Source organism: Sebastes fasciatus, chromosome 2 (assembly GCF_043250625.1).
Source record: "Sebastes fasciatus isolate fSebFas1 chromosome 2, fSebFas1.pri, whole genome shotgun sequence".
Classification (NCBI taxonomy): domain Eukaryota; kingdom Metazoa; phylum Chordata; class Actinopteri; order Perciformes; family Sebastidae; genus Sebastes; species Sebastes fasciatus.
Window position 1 is genome coordinate 15178616 of NC_133796.1, and position 23220 is coordinate 15201835.

General features: G+C 40.7%; 2 protein-coding genes across 3 annotated transcripts in view; both read right to left on the reverse strand.

The window, feature by feature from the left end:
• insyn1 (inhibitory synaptic factor 1) overlaps positions 1-23220 on the reverse strand; it is a 625574-nt gene that overhangs the window by 365808 nt on the left and 236546 nt on the right. The gene's annotated exons all lie outside the window — the stretch shown is intronic.
• The window catches only part of unc13c (unc-13 homolog C (C. elegans)), a 133400-nt gene that overhangs the window by 25682 nt on the left and 84498 nt on the right, over positions 1-23220 (reverse strand). For both annotated transcript variants that reach the window (XM_074611026.1, XM_074611033.1), the window contains exons 19-23: positions 7025-7151; positions 5396-5492; positions 3486-3629; positions 3203-3280; positions 480-557 (exon numbers count right to left, since the gene is read on the reverse strand). In XM_074611026.1, the coding sequence (XP_074467127.1) occupies positions 480-557; positions 3203-3280; positions 3486-3629; positions 5396-5492; positions 7025-7151 (524 nt within the window). The remainder of the gene's footprint in view (positions 1-479; positions 558-3202; positions 3281-3485; positions 3630-5395; positions 5493-7024; positions 7152-23220) is intronic.

The following is a 23220-nucleotide window of genomic DNA, read 5'->3' on the forward strand; positions in this document are numbered from 1 at the left end:
ATAGTAGCAAACTGAACCACATGTCAGATTAGTCTATTGGATGGTTAAGTACAGAACTGAGGGGAAGGATTACAGCACATCACTGCTGGGGTCAACTCACTTTCACTTCGTATAAATGTCATCTGAAATGACCATTTACATGATCATGACACTGCATTTATTTCACAGCAGAGAGCAGATCTGAGGATGGAGGTTTAAGCCTTTGTATTAACTGGCATCAACCTTGCTGAAGTGTCCTTTACCAAGACATTGAATCCTCCGAAGCTCCGGGGATGCTGTTCTTTAGCCAACCTTGTGGTTTGACCTTCCAGTGGAAGAATGCAGATCACTGCAGTACTACATTGTAATAATTCATAAATTATATGCCTTTAAAAAAGAAAATCTTTTAATTTAGGATGGAAAATCGCAATTTATATGAAAGTGAATTGCCTCAAAACGTGACACAGACACAGCAGAGATACACTTAGGTAGGCACAGACCTGTTTGCCGCCCATGGACTCAAACATCTTCTCTAGTTGGACACGGAGCTGCTGAATGTTGTTGAGGATGATGCAGGGCTGTAAAGGTACAAGAATTAATAAAGCTAGATTGTTTTGTATAGTACAGTGTACAATATAAGGTGTCAGAAGAACATCAACTATATATTTAATGGTGTTGACATCCTATAAAAAACTACATTCATTGTGCTGTAACAGGTTGTAAGCTTGAGTCTAGCCCATATAATTGCAAGACATAAAAAAAGTAAAATCCATCAGTTTTGATTTCCTGACACTTCATCTATACAAAGATGCTAGGTTTTCGGCGTGCCATCGAAAGTCAGCGGGGAAATGCAATACATAATACAACAGGGAGAGGATTGTCTGCAGTGAGTATGTCACACATTATCGATTCTCAGTTGCACAGCATGTTTAACAGATGACAGACATTAATCACACTGCTTTTTATGATGGAGGCTCGGAGTAATTCTTCAGCGTTTTCAGTCAGTCACAGATTATGTACATACAAAAACATACAAACAACATCCACAAACTATGATAGTTGGATTTGATGGTACTAAAATGATAATTCTGCGCGCCGCAGGAGAAGGATGATTGGTGTCTTTCAATCCACAAAGCGGCCAATAGCGTCTCTGTGGCAGCACATAATGGCTCGCTCTCCACTAGATGTATGTGCATATTTGTATGGGAGAATAAAGATATTCTAATCTGAATAAAAGCAATCCCTCAGCTACATATTTCTAGCTTGAGAGAAAAATATAGAATAGAGGGTTCTGTCCACGAACACTCACACTGGATATATTATAATCTATCAGTTAAATGCCAGAGGCTGCTGTGACATCACTCAGGACTGCAAAGAGAGGAAAAAAAAGACAGCTATTTCACAGTGGTGTATTTATTGATTTACAATTTTCGGTTGGGTAGCGCTGTTTGAATGGTGTGATAGATAACAAGTTTGTCTGCAAAATATGATCAATATCAAGACATGTATTCATATCAGCAAAATGTTTGCAGAAGCAGATCTAATGTAGATACGTTTTTCCAATCCTGGGAATGCCCGAAGGGGTCTCAAGATAAATCTGAGGCTTCGCAAGATGATTATGGAAATTTACAAAAAAATGTTTTATTGTGACTTTTGGGGAAGCACGAGAGTCGCCTCACAGTGAGAAAGTCCTGCAGGTTAGGTTAACTGGCGACTCAAAATTGCGGGTAGCTGTGAATGTGGGCGTGAATGCCTCTCACTCAGTGGTGGCAGAAGTATTCAGATCACTTACTCAAGTAAAAGTACCAATACAGAAATGTAAAAATACTTCATTACAAGTAAAAGTCCTGCATGAAAAACCCTATTTAAGTAAAAGTACATAAGAATTAGCAGCACAATGTAGTTAAAGAAGAAGAGCACTGGTTTGATCCCTTTGACTGATATGTTATTATATATGACGTCATTAGATTATTAAAACCTTGTGAGAAGTTAAGAGGAAAAATCTATATTTGGTGGAGCTGGTACAGTAACACCTCATGGCCATCTTAAATGTAACCCAGTCTACACACTGCTTTTTGTAAGATGTCAGAAGCCAAAAAGGTTGGAAACCACAGGTTTAGTCATTAACAATGTGTTGTTATATCATATATTGTGTAAAATCTTCATCTTAAAAGTAACAGGAAACTTAAGCTTTCAAATAAATGTAGTGGAGTAGAAAGTACAACATTTCCCTTTGAGATGTTTTAGAGTAGAAGTATAAAGTAGCATAATATGGAAATAAATTAAAGTACAAAGTAACCCAAGTACCTCAAAATTGCACTTAAGTACAGTACTTGAGTAAATGTACTTAGTTACTTTCCACCACTGCTCTCGCCCAATGTCTAATTTGTGGTTTTTTTTAAAGTAAAATACTGTATGCTTTTACCCCTTAAGGCTTTTGAAAATCCTTAAAGCAAACTAAAACAAGAGCAAACTTTTAACAACTCATTTGTTTTAAGGGGTCACATGCCACAAAAGTTGGGAACCACTGTACTGATCCTCATCTTTACCAATAATAATGCTCTCTTTTAATGTGTTGTTCAGTTTGTTGGCAGCAAAGACAGACACACAGTACGTTCTTGGTAAAGATGGCTCTGATGTGAGTCATGTACTATATACGCGACAGTCTGATAAATTAGAGATTAGGTTTAATTTGATGTAATCCTGCTGCTGTACAACTCCATCTGCCTCTTATTTCCATCATCTGTCTGTTCAGCCCTGTCTCGACGAGGGACATTTCATGTTTTCTCTGGGACGATTGTAACGAGCCTGTCAACACTGTGAAGAAACATCTGCCTGCTCCGCTAGCACCCTGTGTGTTATATCTCACTTCAACTTCAAAGACCAGAGAGGATAATTAGGCCACTCAGAAGGCTCTGCATTTAGTTATCCATCACATTAAACAATGGACAGAGAGCCCGGAAAATACCAAAGACTTTTCCCCAACTATTAGCTGTGAAATGAATAATTGCATCTTTGTTAATAGAGACACTTTGTTAAGTGCATTACAAAAGGCAGGGCAGGGCTTAGCGTAGAACAGACTGGCCTGCTAACTCTCTCCCCACAAACCGCTGTTAGAGACAGTCCTCATGGAAACACAATCATCTGAATAACCATATTTGCATTTCGACCACTCAATGCAACCTTGGCTATTAACATTTACAGATTTTGAATGTGAACTTACCACGTTCTCCTTGCTCAAATACAAAGGAAAGTCCTTCGATATGATTGCAGCATATTGCAGAAGAACTTTGTTGATAGTCTGTAGGGATGGAGAGAGACAATTTTATAATTACAGTTTGTTTGCTTGCTGTTCTATTATTGAATTTCTGGAGCTCACTAAAGAAATGTAATAATATCAAACTAAATACTCAGTGTCTCCTTAGCTCAATAGCAAACTCTTTAACTGAGTTATTACTCCCCACAGTATTCTGGATTTACTGGGGGGGCTTTCCAAAGAGCCTGACCTTTGCAAAACGGCACATGAAGTGAGCCAGAGCCTGCGGGTTTGGACACTCCAGCTTCTTGATGATCTCAAAACTCTGGTTTAGTTGAGTGAACACATCCACCACCGAACAGGAGAAGAGGGCGTGCTCCGAGGTTTGCTGGAACTGTAGCAGGATAGAGAGGGGGAGAGAAGGGCATGAGGGTGGAGAGAGAGAGAGAGATGGAAAAGAGAGAAAGAAACACAGAATAGTAAGACATTATTTAGGCACTGTGAAGAGAAACGTTCCATTAATGTACCAATTATTTTATAACTACATCACTCACAGAGCAATCTAGACCACTTACTGCCAATTACTAACTAGCAGGTGTACTGTTAACCCCCTTTATGTGTGAATGCTCAGTAACAGCTGAGGTGCACTAATAACATTTAACACTTAAACTCTCCGAAACTCTAGAGAGTTATGTCTTAAACGCTTATGAATTTCTGCATTTATTCATGATTGAGATAAAAGTCATATTCAATCATATGTTTTATATGTTAAAGTAAAGATGAATCATGGTTTTAACTTCTGATTTTGTTCGGTGGACATCCTGGGTTACACAAATCCCACCCGTAAATCCCAAATGTATAGTGCTATGCGATGCTTGTATGCGTTTAGCTGGAAGATGCATCAATATATTGCTATAGTTAGTAGGGGTGGGAAAAGAAATCGGTTCACCTATGTATCGCAATTTTACGATTTTTAAATCGATTTTTTAACGCCAGAATCAATATATTTGCTTCATTTGAGTCAATGCGGAGGTAGAAGGAAGTTACCGCTTTTATTGTTGTAGTTTGAGTAACGTGACATCAAATCCGTTTTGTATCCGTCAACCAAAACAAACCGCAGCTGCATGCTAACTCTGTCATGGACAGGAAACATCATATTGCGGTAATGTGCGGTCAAGCCAAGTGCCGGGCGCATCTCCGTGATCAAATCTGCTGACGCTACAACTGTAGAGCACCCATATACTGACATTTATGTTAAATACAGTCAAACGGAGCTGACCATGGATGTATAAAGAGAACAGAGCTAACGGTAGCGACGGACTTGATGAAGTTAGCAGAAGCATACACATGTGACTATGTCCGGTTTTCAAAATAAGGTGTTAACAAAGGGAACTTTATATACAAAATACATATATGGAAATAAGACTGATTGGATTATATTCACAGGAAATATAAAACATTACATGTCCCTTATAAATTAAAAATAAAATACCACTAATTTGTGAGGGAAATGTCTTCACTCTTTGATTTTTGGGTTGCTGGAAAAAAAATTATAAATAATGCCTGACAATGACTGATATATTTGATTTCAGGACATCTCTGACTACATACATGCTGAAAATCAAACATTTTAATGTATTAATTTAGATATTTTTCAAAGTAAAAGTCCTCTGAGGTGTATGATTAAACTCTTTCCCATGGTATAGTGTTGAAAAAGTTAACGAATCGCAATAAATCATAATATCGAATTGCAATACTTAAAAATCACAACACATATCGAATCGGCACCCAAGTATCGTTATAGCATCGAATCGGGAGATAGGTGTATATCTAATAATTTCTGTGCAAAACTTGTTTTGTGAAGCTTATGAACATTTCCTCTCATCGTATGCCTTTTACTGCTCTAAAAATCATGTTTTGCTTCCTGTTTTTATGAATATTTAATTGAAATTTCATTCATATTCCTGTCTTGTGATGTCTCACTGTCAGGAGGAGTGTTTTTGACTGCGTGAAATTTCCTTTATCCCCCGACAATCCTCCTTCACAAGAGGTAAATTTAGTCTAAGCAGGCTGTCCTTGCGAATAAGAGAGCAGTCTTAAGTGGCTTGGTTGGTTTAATATAAAGCTACATATTAAGAAATAATTCAATGCTTTACTCACTCCATCTTTCTTGTCCCTTTCCAGCGCTCCATTGACGAAATCCATGGCAACATCCTCGTTTTCATCAAGCCACTGAATGACGAACGGCTCGAACCACCTAAAAAAGAAACACTTTGTATAATTGAAGGGTCAAATCATCAAAGTTTTTTTTTAGCATTTGGTTCATCTCATCTTTCAGGATCACCAGACGAGTTTGGGTTTAGTGTATTAGAAGAATTCAGAGGCTTTTTAGTTATTTTAAATTATAGGCAACCACTGTATTTAAGGGAGATCAATACAAATTGATTGTGTTACACTCAAATGGGTATCCTGAAAAGACCTAGCAGATTTCAGTGTGGTTTTGGCCAAGGCTGCAATCCATGAAGGCATTGATATCAGGTTTCAGTTTGTGGACAGATTAGACTGCGAGGCTCAGACAGAGGACAGCAGAGGACAGGACAAGCCGGGGCAGATGAATCGGGTAAGGAAGTACATTTGTTAGTGGAATAATAATGCCGTTCTGTCTGTTTCACTTTGCCATTTCCTCGTTTAATATGGTGCCCGAGCTTGTCCTCAGAGCAACGGATGTCCGCCCCAAAACGGCTTTGTACTCTGGCTAAGGACATCTGCTACAGGATGGGAGAGCCAATAAATAAGGTGGGCGTGGCGACAGAGAAAGAGCGGAGAGAGACGGGCAGACGAAAGAGAAAGACTGAGTGTGTGAAAGTGTGTGTGTCTCTGGAAGAATCCATCCAGCTGGAGACGGTGTTTGAGTGACAGTGTTGTGGAGGGGGAGGGGGAGTCATTACTCTGATGGAGTGGCGGGATGGGAGAGGGCATTGCGTTCCTTGCTTGCGTTACACGTGTTTACATTGCAGCTATCCCCGCTGCTTTGCTGCACATGATTATGCATGCACAGTAGAAACCAGGGTTACGGGAAAAGAAGAACAAAAACATGCTTCTAGGCTATGAATTTGTCTCTTCATCCAAAACCTTTTATGACCAGCATGTTTAAAGGTTTGTTGGAATAAACTGACAGCACAGATTACATGACGGTTTTACAGATTCAGTCTTAACCAGATACTGATGTAATCTACCATGATTGACAGTCTTATATGTATCACATCGTTGACCATTACATAATAATCCTCCTTATGGTTTCTGTGGTACTGGAATATGATTAAAATTGTTTTCAAAATGACTTTATAATTAATTATGAAGTTATTAAAATACAGTTTTGGTCAGGACAAATTATTCCTCAGGCTACAAAACTTTGCTTTGAGCATAAATAAACACTGAAATGTGTAATGTTGACTATCGGTTGAAGCAAAGAAAATCATCTGTACTTATCTTAATTTGTTCAAAAGAGAATACAATTTCATCGTAAATCCATTGAACAATTTGATATTTACATTTCTCTCAACTCTGAGTCAGTCAATCTTTTCCTTAGTTTCCCGTAGCCCTGTTTGTTTTAACTTTGATGTTACAAGCAACCCGTTCATTTTCTTTTACACATACAGTAATCACATTCTAATTTCACTTAACAGTGTATCTGCATACTTGTGCATTGTCCGCACAGTAATGTGCATGCATGTTTGTATGTTTCTCTGCATGTACAGTACACGTGTGTGAAAATGAGAGGACACTTACAGAGAATACTCAGGAGGAACGTCCTTGAAGGCCGGCAGGTCACGAACATACTCATTGTGGAACCATTTGACTTTGAAGTGAAGATTCATGTATTCAGTACTTTTGCATAGGCGGTGCTTGTCATGCTCTGTAAAGCAGATAAAAAAAACACGAGAAGCACATTTTAGCATATAGATGTATATACACAGAAGTCACAATTCTTGACAGATAAACCTTGTTTTGCAATAATTATGGAGTCTCGCACATAGGACAACCTGTGGACTGATTAGAGAGCATGTTAAATTGTAGGGCAGCACAGCAACGTCAGATTGTCAGTTTATAATATAGAAAATGTGTTGCATGTGCTCTGGACAAAAACAAACAGCACCTCAATTTTACTTTAAACTGCTTTCCCCGCCAAAAAACTCACAAGCACAAATATAGTTCACACACACACTAACAGAAATATGCAAATATCTTAATAAGCATAAAAAAGACCTGGAGAGCAATGGTTGCTTTTAATCTGACACCTTAACAGACTCAATTATGTACAGCCTTGAGCTATCAAAGAATAAGGAAATAGAAACCGAGCCTGTGAATGTGTCCAGCTCCCTTCAAAAGAAAGAAAGCCCTCGCATGACTGCAAACAAACTGAAGCTAAAATGGATTAGACTTTCACGTCAGCAGACAAGGCTGCTGAGTCATTTAGTCTGGCTCACTGTAGACATTTCAGAACAATTAAACATTTCCATGGGATCCCCTGGAGGAGAGATGGATGGGGATGGCGCTAGAGAGGGAGTGAGGAAGCAAGAGATGTTTGAAAAGAAAGGAAACCAATCAAGTTGGATGAGATAGGAAAAAAAAAACATGAGAGAAAGACCAATAAGAAGAAAACTATTCTACAGCTGCTGTGGTTGGTAAACTAACTCTTCTTTCCTGCAGATGAGACAACGGCACGAAGAAGAAGGACAAGAAACAGAGGAGATGAGGAAATATCTAGGCAGCATAGAACATCATGGGAGCAACCGTTGTTTCATGAAAATAAACACAAACACACATCAACATTACATACAAAAGAGATTCAATACACTACATATATATATATATTAGAGCTGCCAAAATTAACGCGATAATAACGCGTTGATGCAAATTTATTTTAACGCCACTAATTTCTTTAAAGCAATAACACCATTTGTGATGTTTAGGTTGCAGTGGGCTCAGAAGATACTGGTGTCATATGAAACTAGAAAACCTATGAAATCCATTGGTACCAACCATGTCATACTAGCTTGTTGTGAAGGAGGTTAAATAACGCTCCAAACCTATGCTAAATTTGGGCGAGGAAAAACTGGCATGTACATTTTCAAAGGGGTCCCTTGACCTCTGACCTCAAGATATGTGAATGAAAATGGGTTCTTTGGGTACCCACGAGTCTCCCCTTTACAGACATGCCCACTTTATGATAATCACATGCAGTTTGGGGCAAGTCATAGTCAAGTCAGCACACTGACACACTGACAGCTGTTGTTGCCTGTTGGACTTCAGTTTGCCAAGTTATGATTTGAACATAATTTCTTATGCTAAATGCAGTACCTGTGAGGGTTTCTGGACAATATTTGTCATTGTTTTGTGGTGTTAATTATTTTCCAATTATTAATATATACATATATTTCATAAAGAAATCATATTTGCCCACTCCCATGTTGATGAAGAGTATTAAATACTTGACAAATCTCCCTTTATGATACATTTTGAACAGATAAAAAACGTGCGATTAATTTGCGATTAACTATCGACAATCATGCGATTAAAAGTGATTTCAATACTTCAGTCTGGACCAACCATAAAAATAGCATTGGTGGTTTGTTCACACACCTACAACGACCTTTGTTTACTGCCAAGGGAACTCTTGAGGCCAAGCAAATAAAAACTGTTGTCTGTCATGCGCAGTGGTGGAAGTCAGCAGGCTGAGCATCCCATCTACTACCACCAGTAAACATTGAGTTCACTGAACCATGACCACGGTCTTCCCCTGACCTTCACCAAAAAGCATTTATTACATAAACCTAACCCAACCGTAACCGTAGAGGTGGCAGTTTGAAAAACACTCAGATCTCTTGTGTCACATCAGCATTGTCGGTCCACATTTGTTTACATTCCAGTGTTGTGTGAACACAAAGGCATCCTCAACTACACTGGGCAATCACCTAGTAAATGCTGTATGTGTATTGCATGACAAAACTCCCAAACTCGGTCCTTACCTGAGGCTAGTCACCATGCTCTCCCTCTCTCCCTCTCTCTGTGTCACGCCACCCCTTCCTATGTGTATATTTCACCCTGTCTTTCTCTCTTAGCTGCTCTCTGTTTCACCTTTTTTGTCCAAGCTTTTCTTCTTCATTTTGTGTACTTTTTATTCAGTATACAAATAGCCATACAATCCCTTTCTCTGTGGCACAGTGCAGAAATCAATTTTTTGGTTTAGCAGCAGTTTTCCGCAGATACAATGTGCGAAGAGGTAAAGCTACATCTGATCATAAACGGGTATTTGACACACCATTGGATTTGCCAGGTGTGAACTAAAATCCATCTCAGGTGTACCGAGACAACATTTAGCTTTAACTGGAAACAAAAGAAGCAGTGAATTTAAAGAACAGTGATAGATTTATTTTTAATTTTACGGCGGGTGTTTCTAAATGGTAAAGCAGAAATAAATACAGACATATTCAGACACTGTCTTCCAGATACAAGATACAAACATTCACGCAGCATCAAAGACATTTAAATCCGAGCATTGCACCTTGGCTGTCGTGTCTTAATCCTGATAAGAACCTTTGTGCTTAACTCTGATGAATAGTGCACAGCTTGCCAGCCCACACTCCTATCTAAGCTCAGAGGGAAATATTTACATCTGTGTAATTAACATATTTACCTGTGGATTCAAATGCACAATGCAGTATTTGACTGGAATGGAGAAGATAATGAGGGCTCCACTCAAGTCAGTCTGTTATATTAGTTACTGCTGCTCAATTCAAACCTGCTTTTGAAACTGAGGTTAGACTGCACTTCATTAAAATCACAAGGCTAAGCTGTCATATACAGCATGTGTGTGAATGTGTGTGCACAACAAATAGGATCAACTTAAAGGGGATATATCATGCTCATTTTCAGGTCCGTACTTGTATTTTGGGTTTTTACTATAACATGTTAACATGCTTGAATGTTCAAAAAACACATTATTTTTATCATACTGTCTGTCTGAATATACCCGTATTCACCTGCTGTCTGAAACGCTCTGTTTTAGCACCTTTTTTAAGACCCCCTCCAGAAACAGCCCAGTCTGCTCTGAGTGAGTGAGTAATAACGCTATGCTGAATAGTTGCTGTGTAGTTGGTTGTACCTACAATAAATCCCAAAACGCTGATCTCCAATTTTTTCCCCTGCCGTGTCCTAATAAAGATATAATTGAGGGGCTTTATGGCTCCAAGCTATAGACCAGACCAGCATGGCGTCATCGCCGAGGCTGAGCTCCCTTTTGGGGGAAATAAACTCGCTGTCACAGGAGTAAAAATTATGAAAAGCTGTTGTCTAGCGGGTTAACCGAGGCTTTCACACTGAGATTTGAGGCACATATGATATGTGAATATTCACTGTCAGTGTGGTAAATCGCTAAATGATGCTGGTAACAGTGACTAGCATGGCTAGCTAACATTAGGTTGAGTGTGAGGCTGCTGCAGTAATACAGTCATACATTAACGTTATAGCAGCATCAGACTGTCGTCTCCTACTAAATCTTAGCCCATAGATCAAACAGTTGACTATTAACACGTTGGATTTGTACAGACAACACTTGGCCGAACGTGATTCAATCAAATATATATAGATGTCTAGATAAGCAATATCCGGCCACTGTGGTGGACGGGAGAAGACTGAAGGGACATTGCGGCGATGAACCTTAATTTATTAACGAATCGCGAACGCTCAGTTTCAGGCAAGATCGCAAAATAATTGTTAGATATGTGTATAAAACAAATGTTTGTATAACAAGAGATGAATGCATACAAACTTGTCAAAATTATAATCCAAACATACGTCAAAATGCATTGAAGTCTTTGGGATTTTTGGGGGGGCGCGGTGTTAATCTTTTGCAGAGTCTCCGTATGTGCTGGTCTGATGTGATATGTGACATAGGAAGGGGATCCAAATCTGAATGGCTTGTTTGTTTTCTGGTTTAGGCAGCCCACAAAAAACTGTCTGGGTTGTCGTATTTCACAGAACAAGCACTGAAAAAGTGAGTTTCTCATGATATGTCTCCTTTAAAATTTGTGTTATTGTAAAAACAATGTAGTTGTGAATAGAAAAACGAGTGTCCCCAGGATTAAGCATTACTCATTCGAGGCAGTGCACTAGTTTGACAGTGTTTGTATCTCCTGAGAAAATGTGTCTGATGCATAGACCTGTGTTACTTTTCAGTATAGCAGAGACAGTGGGTGTGAAGACAAATACTGAATAAGAAAAGGTGGATAGTTGCCATAGCCACCATGGCTTTACACGTAGGTAACAGAGTGTCAGAAATTGGATTAGCAGAAAATCACAGTATGAACAGGTGGTCTGAGAGAAATGCATCGCAAAAACAGCACAGAGTAACATCTTTATATATCCCATGATATGAGAAAACACTGTTTTTTTTAGTTGAGCAGCAAGCCACTTTCTCCACTCCCACAGTAAAAGCCCGAGGTGGAGTTTGTTCAACTTGCACATAGATTTTAACATCTAATTATATTTTAACAAATCCCAGGAGCCACACTAGGGGACTGTTTAAAGTCTTGCAATGTCCTGCCGATAGCTGATGTGAAAAGCCACAATGCTACCAGCACCTGAGGGTCATTTTCTTTTGGAGCCAAACACTGGGAAACGGCAGGGATCACTGCTTTCATCAACACTATAACCTTCAAGACCGAAGTGGTTTTGATGGCTGGAATTGCCGAGGGATTTAAGGTTTCACCTGGATTCACCTAGTCAGTCTGTGTCATTGAAGGAGCAGGTGGCTTAAACATTGTGAATATTGAGTCGAGATTGTTTTACTAGAGATGGCCTGCAGTTATTCTGCCGCAGAGGCTGTGTAATATCTGAGCAGAGGGATCCACCGTGGCAGTGCCACTTTAATAACTGAGCTGGCTCTGCAAGGCGGCTTATACACATTCAGGATGGACACACGCACGCACGCACACACCATCACTGTCACACCATCACTTTCACACACTCACAGTCACCTAAAAGAAGCAGATGGAGGTCAGTTGGGAGACAGAATCGTAGAGGTCAGCAGGTGTTTTGTTTGGTGCTGCCAGACAGGTTCTGCCAGCTTGCTATAAGTGAGCGTTTGCACAGTGTGTGTCTACATTTCATCCACTCAAACACCGTATGCAGTATATACTAGGGTTGGGGCAATACATCTATAGTTGTAGGGTCTTTTACTTTGGAAAATATCTAAATTAATACAGTAAAATGTTTGATTTTCAGCATGTACTGTATGTAGTCAGAGATGTCCTGAAGTCAAATATATATTGTCAAGCATTATTATTTTTTCCAGCAAACCCAAAAATCAAAGAATAAAGACATTTCCACTTCCCATGAGATATGCACATAAGTAAAAAGAACAACACGTTTGGAAAAGGAGATTCATTTTTGTTTCAACACCGTTAAAGAAGTCAGAGCAGTCTCAAGCCTTATTAGATGCACTGCACACTTTCTATGCTTTTGTATGTTACAGTAACAACAACCCATTGCACTGACAGATTTTCAATTTTTAGATCAATACTAGAAGTGGGAATACAATTATAATGTTTGTTCTGAACACTGGCTTTAGAGGAAAGCTCACACAAAGCGGATATGTACATCCTTGGGATATCATGCATGTTCCATGAGTAAAGATCTCTTATACAGTATGCTTATGTTTCTTGTCTACAAGTGGGACTTTTTGCCAGGGTCACAAAAGATATTAGGATACATCCTGAGAGGAACTTCATTATTCATACCGAACAGCATGAGGAGTACACACCATTGTTGTAGATCACCATTACTGATGCATTGGCTATTAAATACAAACATATTCTAACACACAACGTTCTTTATTCTTCTGCATTTCACTGACTGAATGGAATGACTCATGGTACCGGCCACATTTTCTGCAATAACAATTTCCTTTCATGCTTCAAAATCGGTGGTTTGAAGGCAGAAGTATCTGCCAGAGGTTAAAAGAGCGTTAAGTTCCTGAAAATATTTCGTCTTTTCAAAACTCTTCACTTTAGGAGTCATAAAGCTCACATCCTCTCTCTAGAAAATGGAAGCACAGAAGGACAGAATGTGCTTCTTTGTACACTGAATGAAAGCAAAAGGACATAATTTTCCTTTCACTGGGCCCAATGTGATTGTTTGAATAGAGGAGAGAATCTGAGGGGAAATGAAGCTGCAGGGGGCAGTGTTTTAAAAATACTGCAATAAAACATAGAGAAGATGCCCGACTTCAGAATGAGTCATCTGTTTTTTTATTAAAATGGTTTTACATTTTTTATATTTAAGAATTCCAACTAAAAATTTATGATTCTTGGGTTTTCAAACACAGTCAAAGCCTCCTCAAAAAAATTTAATCACAGGCTGATGAATGTGATTAATTTATCAGTCAATGATGAATTTCACTTCCATGACAGGAATTATTTTGTAAAGCTGAGGTGTCAGATTCTTTCAGAGGGCCAATCTGTCATTTTGGAAGGTAAGTGAATTCATATTTATTTATGTTGTTTATGCAAATCCACTCTCCTGTGACCTCCTCGCGCTGTCACAGGGATTGACATGTTAAAAATAAATAAATAAAAAAGCATTTCACATGCTGTTCACGTGCAGGCATGTTTGAATGTGTGCTATTCTTGTAGCATCACAAAGACTGGAGCAAGCAGCGTTACACGGTCTTAATTTACTGACCTTGAAATTAGGGCTGGGACGATACACCTATCTCCCGATTCGATACTATCACGATACTTGGGTGCCGATTCGATATGTATTGTGATCTTTTAAGTATTGCGATTCGATATCTTGATTTATTGCGATTTTTGTTAACTTCTTTAACACTAGACCATGGGAAAAAGTTGAATCATACACTTCTAGGGACTTTGAATTTGGAAAATATCTAAATGAATACAGTAACGATGTTTGATTTTCTTCATGTTTGTAGTCAGAGATGTCCTGAAGTCAAATATATCAGTCATTGTCAGGCATTATTTATTAATTTTATTCCAGAAACCCCAAAATTAAAGAATAAAGACATTTCCCTCACAAATTAGTGGTATTTTATTTTTAATTTATAAGGGACATGTAATGTTTTATACTTCTGGTGAATATAATCCAATCAGTCTTATTTCCATATATGTATTTTGTATATACAGTTCCCTTTGTTAACACCTTATTTTCAAAACCGGACATAGTCACACGTGTATACTTCTGCTAACTTCGCCAAGTCCGTCGCTAGCTCTCCCATCAGCTCCGTTCTCTTTATGTCAGTATATGGGTGCTCTACAGTTGTAGCGTCGGCCGATTTGACCATGGAGATGAGAGTGGCGGCTGGCTTGACCGCACGTTACCGCAATACGATAACGTTTCCTGTCCATGACAGAGTTAGCATGCAGCTTTAGTCGTGATGTCTAGCTCTGTTTTTCCTTGTAATGTGTGAAACCCAAAGTGCTTCCATACTTTACAGTATGTGTAGTGTTTACCACTTTGGATTTAAAATGTGATGGTGCAGGTCGTATCCACGTGGACCCTCCGCTGTTTTCTACTTTTTCGTTTCGGCTCGCTTCGACCTGCTGCTGTTTGTTTTGTGTTGAAGGATACGAACCGGATATGACGTCACGTTGACATTCTTCAACTTGCTGACATATTTTGAGAAAGAAAAAGATGAGTTTAATATAATTATAGCAGAAATACCGGTGAGGCTGAGTCTGTAATGAGCTAAAGATTTCCATGAAAAATCACTCTCCTCTCTACATCACTGAACTCCCTCACCAGCCGTATCCTCCGCTGCAACAGCTGCGTGCTCCATCGCCTTCCTTCCAACAGGTTCGATTGTTGCACAGTTAACTGCGATAGGGTGTGATACAGCAGAATTATGACTGCGATTGCAAAAATGCAAACTGCAAACTGCATTATAATGGTTAATTTTCTGTTTATGCAATCATGCAAATGGCTTCTATACATTTGCACCTTGCCAATCTCCAATTCCTGCACAACAACAGTATGCCTAGAGAAGCCAGTCTGGTCTCTCTTTTTTCATTTAAGGAGACATTTTCATTATGGGCCATTGTGATTGGTACAGCTGCTTAATAGATAATGTGACTGGCTGAGAAGATAATGATTAATCACCACACCCATCCTATTTATGTTCCACTTCACCTGTGCTTTAGCCAATATATATAAACAAGAGTATCAAACGTGCTTGAATGCGCTCGTCTGTAACCATATGATCTAGCATTGCAATCAGGCCGTTAAAATAGGGCTATGTGTGTGTGTTACATTGTGCATGTGTGTGCGCATCTGTGCATGCAGTTGTGTGAGTGTATGTGTGCCTTTGTGCCCTGCTGGTTGTAAACAGTGTGGGCGGTCCTGAGGGAGGAGTAGGCTCAAGGTCCCTGGTGAGGATGTCATCTTGTCTGACTCGGCCCACAGGGACAGACAAACTCACAGGAGACTCACTCACTCTCTGCCTCATTGATTTAAATGCCGTGGATATTATGATGAACTGCAGCGGCTCATCGCAGCATTTCCACTCTAATTACTATTCAGTGAATATATCTATAGGAGTGTGTGGTTGGGCAGGTTCGCTCGAGACTAAGGAGGACCGGAATGGCAGCCGAGGCCAGTATATTTCTCTCTCTGTGACATAATTCCTTCATCTTTGCCTCTGACCCAGTTCTGTCAAAGAGCCTCCTAAGATGTATCACAGGGGCCGACTGACACAGCTCTACTATAACACCAGAGCCCACAGAGAAACTAACTCCTGTTGATGTGACTCAAACATATAATGCATTCGGACACAGCCAAATGTATGACTTACTAATGTAAGAGTCCTCGCTGCCGCAGTACAGTGAATCACTTTTTTAATACAAATTTCCACTGCAAAATGTAACATTTGGGAAATCTCCTGTTTGAAACCTATCAATGTAAAAAGCCATGTGCTGTAGCTATGCTGAAAACCGCAAAAAAAGGCTTTAGAAACTAACAGTTGGAGAACACAATAACAATAAATAATAAAATCACACTGCAGGACAACACACAAGCTTAAGCCATGCCCCAGATTCGTACACAATGTATTTCTGTGGGAACAAAACTCCCCTACCTGAGGTACATTTGAAATTCAATTAAAATATTCTAAGGAGTGAAGCTGTTCCAACAGGCTGAAGATGAGTAAATAGGCTGCTGGAGCATTGGATCTTTAATGATATGCTCCAGAGACCACGGCCATTAAACAACCATACAGTGAATATGCAGGAGCGTGTACTGTAGAACTTCATCACACAAGTATTCTGAGGTCCAGAAGTAGCACCGCTTTTTCTCCTCTTGACAAGTCATCCTTGTTTGTTGACTAAACACTGTATGATGATGACTGATGAGTGTCTGAAAACCCAATTTACAACTACAGAGCAGAGATAGGACTCTAGTCAAACTTAAGCCGCACACACAGTGACTTGAAACTCGTCCTCAAAAGACTTGAGATTTGACTCGGACTCAAGATTTGGGACTCGTGAACAATCTTTATTTTATTTTTTTTGGCGCATTAACATTAATGAAAATGTCGAGCTGAATGTCACGCGTAACCTTACTCATCTGGTTGACGACCGTAAACTACAGCAACAACACCATGGCGAGCACACCACCTAATGCCTAGTTCACACTACACAACTTTAGCCCTGATTTTCCTCTCCCAGACAGTTTTTGGAGCTCCCCGACAAAATCCCCAGATCAGAGGCTAATCGGATGTATAGCATGCTAAATATCTGGACCTGTCAGGGACTCCGGTCACGAGCTACAGCAAATGAGAGCGCGAGACAATGGGTTGAAGGGAAACCTGGGGACGGAGGGGTCGCCTGTAATATTACAAACTTAGTGTATGTGTTGCAATTGCCAGTCAGTGATGTAGTGTGAAAACCACAACGACTTAAAGACTCCCGATTACAAGACAGCAAGTTGTGTAGTGTGAACAGTACAGAGATCTGACGAGTTTGAAAGTCGTGTAATGTGAACTTAGCTTAACGTGATTAGATTTGAGTTTGTTGAATATTTTGAAAGATGAGTGAGTGATTGTTTGCTTACAGTTATTATTGCCTGCCTAAAAATGTTAGCAATATTTTCCCTGTTATCCTAAGTAACCTTAGTTGAAATCCATCTTTAGTCACCCTCTTTATATTCAGAAAAAAAACAATTAACTTTAAAGGAAAGCTTTCATTGTGAGTTTTCACATATTGCATTGCAATAGTCTGTTTAAAGTCATCATACACCAAACGACTAATCAATGCTGAGACTGTATGCTAATAGATAAAGGCCTGATGACAATACAATACATGCTTTTGATTCCTTAGATATAGCTATGCAGTGTTCTAAACAGATTGGATGGCATGCAGCAGATGATAGAACGCTCATTACAACCATAAGAGATTTGAGACTTGACTTGGGCTTGCAAAACATTACTTGTGAGCATCTCTGCTACAGAGTACAGAGGAGTGAACAGAATGAATGAGAGAGTGATTTCAGCTACAGCCATAGTCATTCATTCTCTCACATCCTCCTCCTCTTCCTCCTCCTTGTCTTGGTTTCTTATTTTAACCTCTCTCTTTTTGTCTTCCCTCCTACCTCTCTCTTTGTCACCCTCCTCCTCTCTCCTCCTCTCTCCTCCTCTCTCCTCTCTCACACATTCAGAGATTCACACAGAGATGCTAAAATTAGCAGCATCCACTTCTGCACCAGCACTGGCACCAAAGGCCTCCGGAGCAGGAAGCAGAGGATGCATCAAAGACTTCATTAAGTACTGCACATGCACATGTGTGCACACAGACACACATACAAATACAGCCTTCTCTTTTATTCTCATTCATACTTTCATACTTCCGTGCACAACTGAACACTTGCACGGCTGCACTAATGCACAGACAAACACGGCTGCGCGCACAGAAACGCAGAGCAACAAAGCAGGACACTCTGGCCCGCCTCCTTCAGGGTGTCTCTGTCAGCCACCCAACCAGTTATGTGTGCCTTCTTATGTAAGCAGGCAATTCAGTTACTTCCATTTGTCTGAATGAGAAAGACAAGCAGCAACCTGGACTGGCTCGGTATACCTACTCCTACCACCTCGCTACTGTCATTCACTGTGTAAAAGCACAAACTGTACATGCACGAATTAAGGATTATGTGCATGCCTGCACACTGCAGGATGCATATATTTGTATGCAAATATGAGCTTGCATACACATACAGTTTAACTGTTTAAAAATGGACTCACTGTGACCGTGTTTGACAGTATGATGGGGGACAGGAAATGTCACACCAGGGAATTAAAGAAAACCTCCCTGAGCAATTTTCTTGCACAATGGATGCAAAACATTGAATCAAAGATGACCAAAGCAATCGACTGCGGGTGTTCCACTAACAATTTCTAGCCGTGAACGTGCGGCCGAATGATTAATAATAATAATAATAATATCTTGGATTTATATAGCGCCTTTCATGAAACCCAAGGACGCTTAACAAAGACATAAATAAATACAACAAATGTAACAGTAGCTAGAGGCCATAGGCCTTGGTGAAGAGGTGGGTTTTGAGGAGTCTTTTGAAGGTGTCCAGAGATGGTGCGTTGCGGAGCTCTATGGGGAGAGAGTTCCAGAGGGTGGGGGCTGTCACACTGGAGGCTCTGTCCCCAAAAGTTCTCATTCTTGTGTGAGGGACGGAGAGCTGACCCGTGCCTGAGGATCTAAGGTTCCGGGGCTGTGTGTAAGGGTGGAGGAGGTCAGATAGGTACTGAGGAGCCAGGGCGTTGAGGGATTTGTAGGTGAGGAGGAGGATTTTGTAGGTGATGCGGGACTTGACTGGGAGCCAGTGGAGGTGGATGAGGGTGGGGGTGATGTGCTGCCAGGGCTTGGTGCGGGTGAGAACCCTGGCAGCCGAGTTTTGCACATACTGGAGCCTGTCCAGGGCTTTGCTGGGAACCCCAGACAGAACTCCATTGCAGTAGTCCAAACGGGAGGTGACGAAAGCGTGGATGAGGGTTTCTGCCACAGAGTCAGAGAGTGATTGCCGGAGACGTGAGATGTTTTTGAGGTGGAAGAAGGCGGATTTGGTGATGAACCTGATATGAGACTGGAATGATAGTGTTGGGTCCAGGATGACACCCAGGTTGCGGACTTCCGAGGATGGGGAGAAGGAACAGCCATCAACATCCAGGTGGAGATCTCCAACCTTCCGGAGCAGGGCCTTGGGAGCCACAACCATGAGCTCGGTTTTGTTGCTGTTTAGTTTTAAGAAGTTAGATGACATCCAGATTTTTATTGCATGTAGGCAGTTTACAAGTGACTGTGGGGGTAGCTGGGTGGATGGTTTGGTGCTGAGATATAGTTGTGTGTCGTCAGCATATGAATGAAAGCTGAGACCGTGGTGGCGGATGATCTGACCAAGGGGGAGCATGTAGATGGTGAAGAGGAGGGGTCCCAGCACAGAGCCTTGAGGTACGCCATGGTTGACTGGGGCCGGGGTAGAATGATTGTTTTGTGACTGATCTTTGGAGAAAGCAGTGAACCGTTATTAAAGTAATTAAATCCTGTGTGGTTTCACTGATTTATTTTACATGTAACCAATCGTGTTCTTTTCTGTAGCCACAGAACACATCTTTTCCTCCAAATCTCTAACACGGACACACATGCATTACTCTTCCATTAAAACTCATTGAGCCTTCATTTGGGTAACGTTTGCTTACACTGCTTGTATTACTCTGCGTGTCGATGTTATCAATTCTTGATAGAGAATGAATTAGCTACACTTCTGTCTCCCTGTGAGTAGAGAGACTGTTGCCACCCATTGCAGCAGCAGCATGGGTCAATGTAAAAGTTGATGAGGCCTAGGGCCCTATCTGACACCCGGCGCAAAGCGGCGCAAAGCGGCGCAAAGCGGCGCATGTACTTATGCACATCTGTGCACCCATGGTCTTAAATTGAGGTGTGTCACTATCTTGAGGCAGCAGAAAGCGATTGCTCCATTGACAAAAAAACCCTGGCCCAGTATTTTCCTGCTATTTAAAAGGCGCATCATTCAGATAGTAAGATGCGCCTACATAGGCAGGTTCAAGGTGTGTGTACACTTGCTGCTTGTAACACACAGGGACGCGCAGCAGCTCTCCTCCTCCTCACTTAAATACAGTGTTGGCGCTAGAACAATGTTTTTATTTATGTAAAGGAAAATACAAAATTCAGGCGGCAGGTGACATTTCAAAATATAATGGAATATACTAAAGTAAGGCTCTCAGGCATTCTGTATTGCCCAACCTGCAGCGTGCTCTCAGCGCTCCTCCTGTGAGAACACAGTGCACACACGCCTCTGTGGCATCTCCTCTCATCATCCCTCTGTGTGTGTGAGTGTAGACGTAGGCTCCTTCAAAGTGAACGGGCCCTCTCCCCTTAAACGGCAGCGTTTTGAGGCTGATGGATCCGCGTGTTAAGCACAGGCTGCGTAACGCAGCTCCGGAGGCTTCCGTTCAGCTGGCCCGAGTCCCACGCGGGTTGCAGCAGAAAGCAATGCAGTTTTCATTATTTATCAATACATGTTCATCATATTAGTGCTTACTATCATATATCCAATATCATATACCGCCCCCCCGTGCTGCCTGCATCGTTTAAATAGGTTATTGGTACATTTGCTCATATGCAGTCAAATAGAGTTGTTGATGGGACAGAGGATTGGGAGTTCGCGGAGGCAGAGGGTCCACCGGCCAAGCACCACATGCATCTGCTCGCGCACTTTCACTTTGCACACGAGCAGATCCGTTTGAGAATGGGAGATGACACATCGATTGGTTTAATTCATGTTACGCCCAAAACAAACCTATGATTAATTAAGAGACTAAATACAACCCCTTTGCACCTTGCACCTCACTTTGCGCCCAGATTATGCACCGCTTAACTAACAAATGTGGAGTTGGACAAACCCTAAATGCATTTGCGCCATGCACTTTAGACCATGCGCTTTAGACCATGCGCTATAGATCGTTAAAATAAGGCCCCTTATGTGTTACTGATTTATAAAACTTGTCATACATTCTTTTTTTCTACTATGGTAATTAACCACAAGCAAGCAACATTTTTTTAGCAGGACCATTTAGCCATGAGGTGCAACTGTAAAAATGTTTTGATGACACATAAACTGACACATGAGCACCACTCATTCATCCTCTTGTTAAACTGATATGTAGCCACGCTCGTTACACAGAAGCAATGTATTATGAGGCACTTAGTCAGATATTGATACATCAAAGCATTTTAAAGATGCACATCATCATCATCTTGTGAAACAAAAACTATACTCGCATACCTGTGATATTAAGTGTGAGTAATACACAGGATCATCAAATAAAAGTAAGCTATTCTTACCCAGTTGCAACTGGCACCATCTGTTTTTTTATGTGGTTTTATAATCTATAAAGTAAAACACATTATGTGGTTTACAATGTGCATGGTGTGCACCGCACCGTTACGCGGTTTATGAGCTGTCAAACTCTCCCTCATTTAACTGCTAGCCCGTCTCGCCACCAAACCAAACCTAGAACTCCCACAGCCAGTAGGACCAACAAGAAATGAGCAATAATTCATACAAAGTGCTCCTTTGAGGAACATGACAGTCATGTCGTCCTCCTGGCACGTGTCGCTGTGGGCGGGCAGTGATGTACTACTGACAAGATGAGGCAAGAGGAGGCAAAGCATGGGAAGAGGGTTCAGGCTCAAGGAGCGAGAAAGAGGGTATATGTGACTGAGTGCATCCATGATTCTTGTCTCCTTTTGTAACACGGACACCCTCAGGCACATCACACACACAAATACACACACACACACACACACACACAAACACACACACTGCCCAAACCTGCTGTGACAGCAGTCAGTAACACCCTAGGTGGTCACATGCCCAGCTGCCCTGACTCAGATATGCACACAGACAGAGTCACCATTGCTCTGTGTGACTCTCTATCTCTTTATTGATCTATTTAACTGTGTATATTATCCTTCATAAAAATGAAAAGACTAGTGATCTTAACATATTGCATCATCATTAAACTGTGCTGAGAGGTTCATCAGTGGTTTCACAACTCCCATAATAAACATGTGCGTAAGTAGTGTTCAATCTTTGCTCCTAAAACTAATACAAAATATCCCCTAGGGGTTACCTTTTATGGCAACTTTTGTTGATTATCTAAAGATATATCACATAATTTGACACACTATTCTGCATTTATTTACTGGATATAATCAGATGTTGCAAATGTGCGATGTTTCTTCTCTCCACACTCTACACTTCAACAATAATTTTATATCCTGAAAAAATATATAAGATGAGACTTAATACATGCTACTCTCTTCCTTCAAGATATACTCTTTAAAGGTGCTTAATACAAAATTCAGAGCATATCTATTGCCTTCACACGGCTCTCAGCATGGAGACGGCTGAGCCACGAACAGTGCAAACAATAGCAACAGTGCTGACAAAGCTGACAGTGTGTACCTGGGGGGGACTGGATGGTAGGCGCTACTACGCTTCCACAACGACACCGTGGGTCGGGACGGCGTTATCAGTGGTAATTCTTTTTGGAGTGATGATGCATTGTTCACATTCAGAATAAAAATGTTGCAGCTAAAGCTCAGCTTTCAGTGTAGAACTAACACATGTTGCAGCTCTGGCTTCGTTTTTGAGGATTAGGGATGCACCGATACCAATACCAGAATGGATACTGGGCCGATACTGACTCAAATAGCTGGATCAGATATAGGTGACAATGGAGTCGATCTATTAAATTAAATTCTATATTTATATACTATATTCATTATATACTTGAATTTTAATTCCTGTTTAAATTTTGACCAATTTGTTGCTGCATTAAAACGGTTTACACCTGAATCTGAAGATTTTTTTGCCAAGTTGCT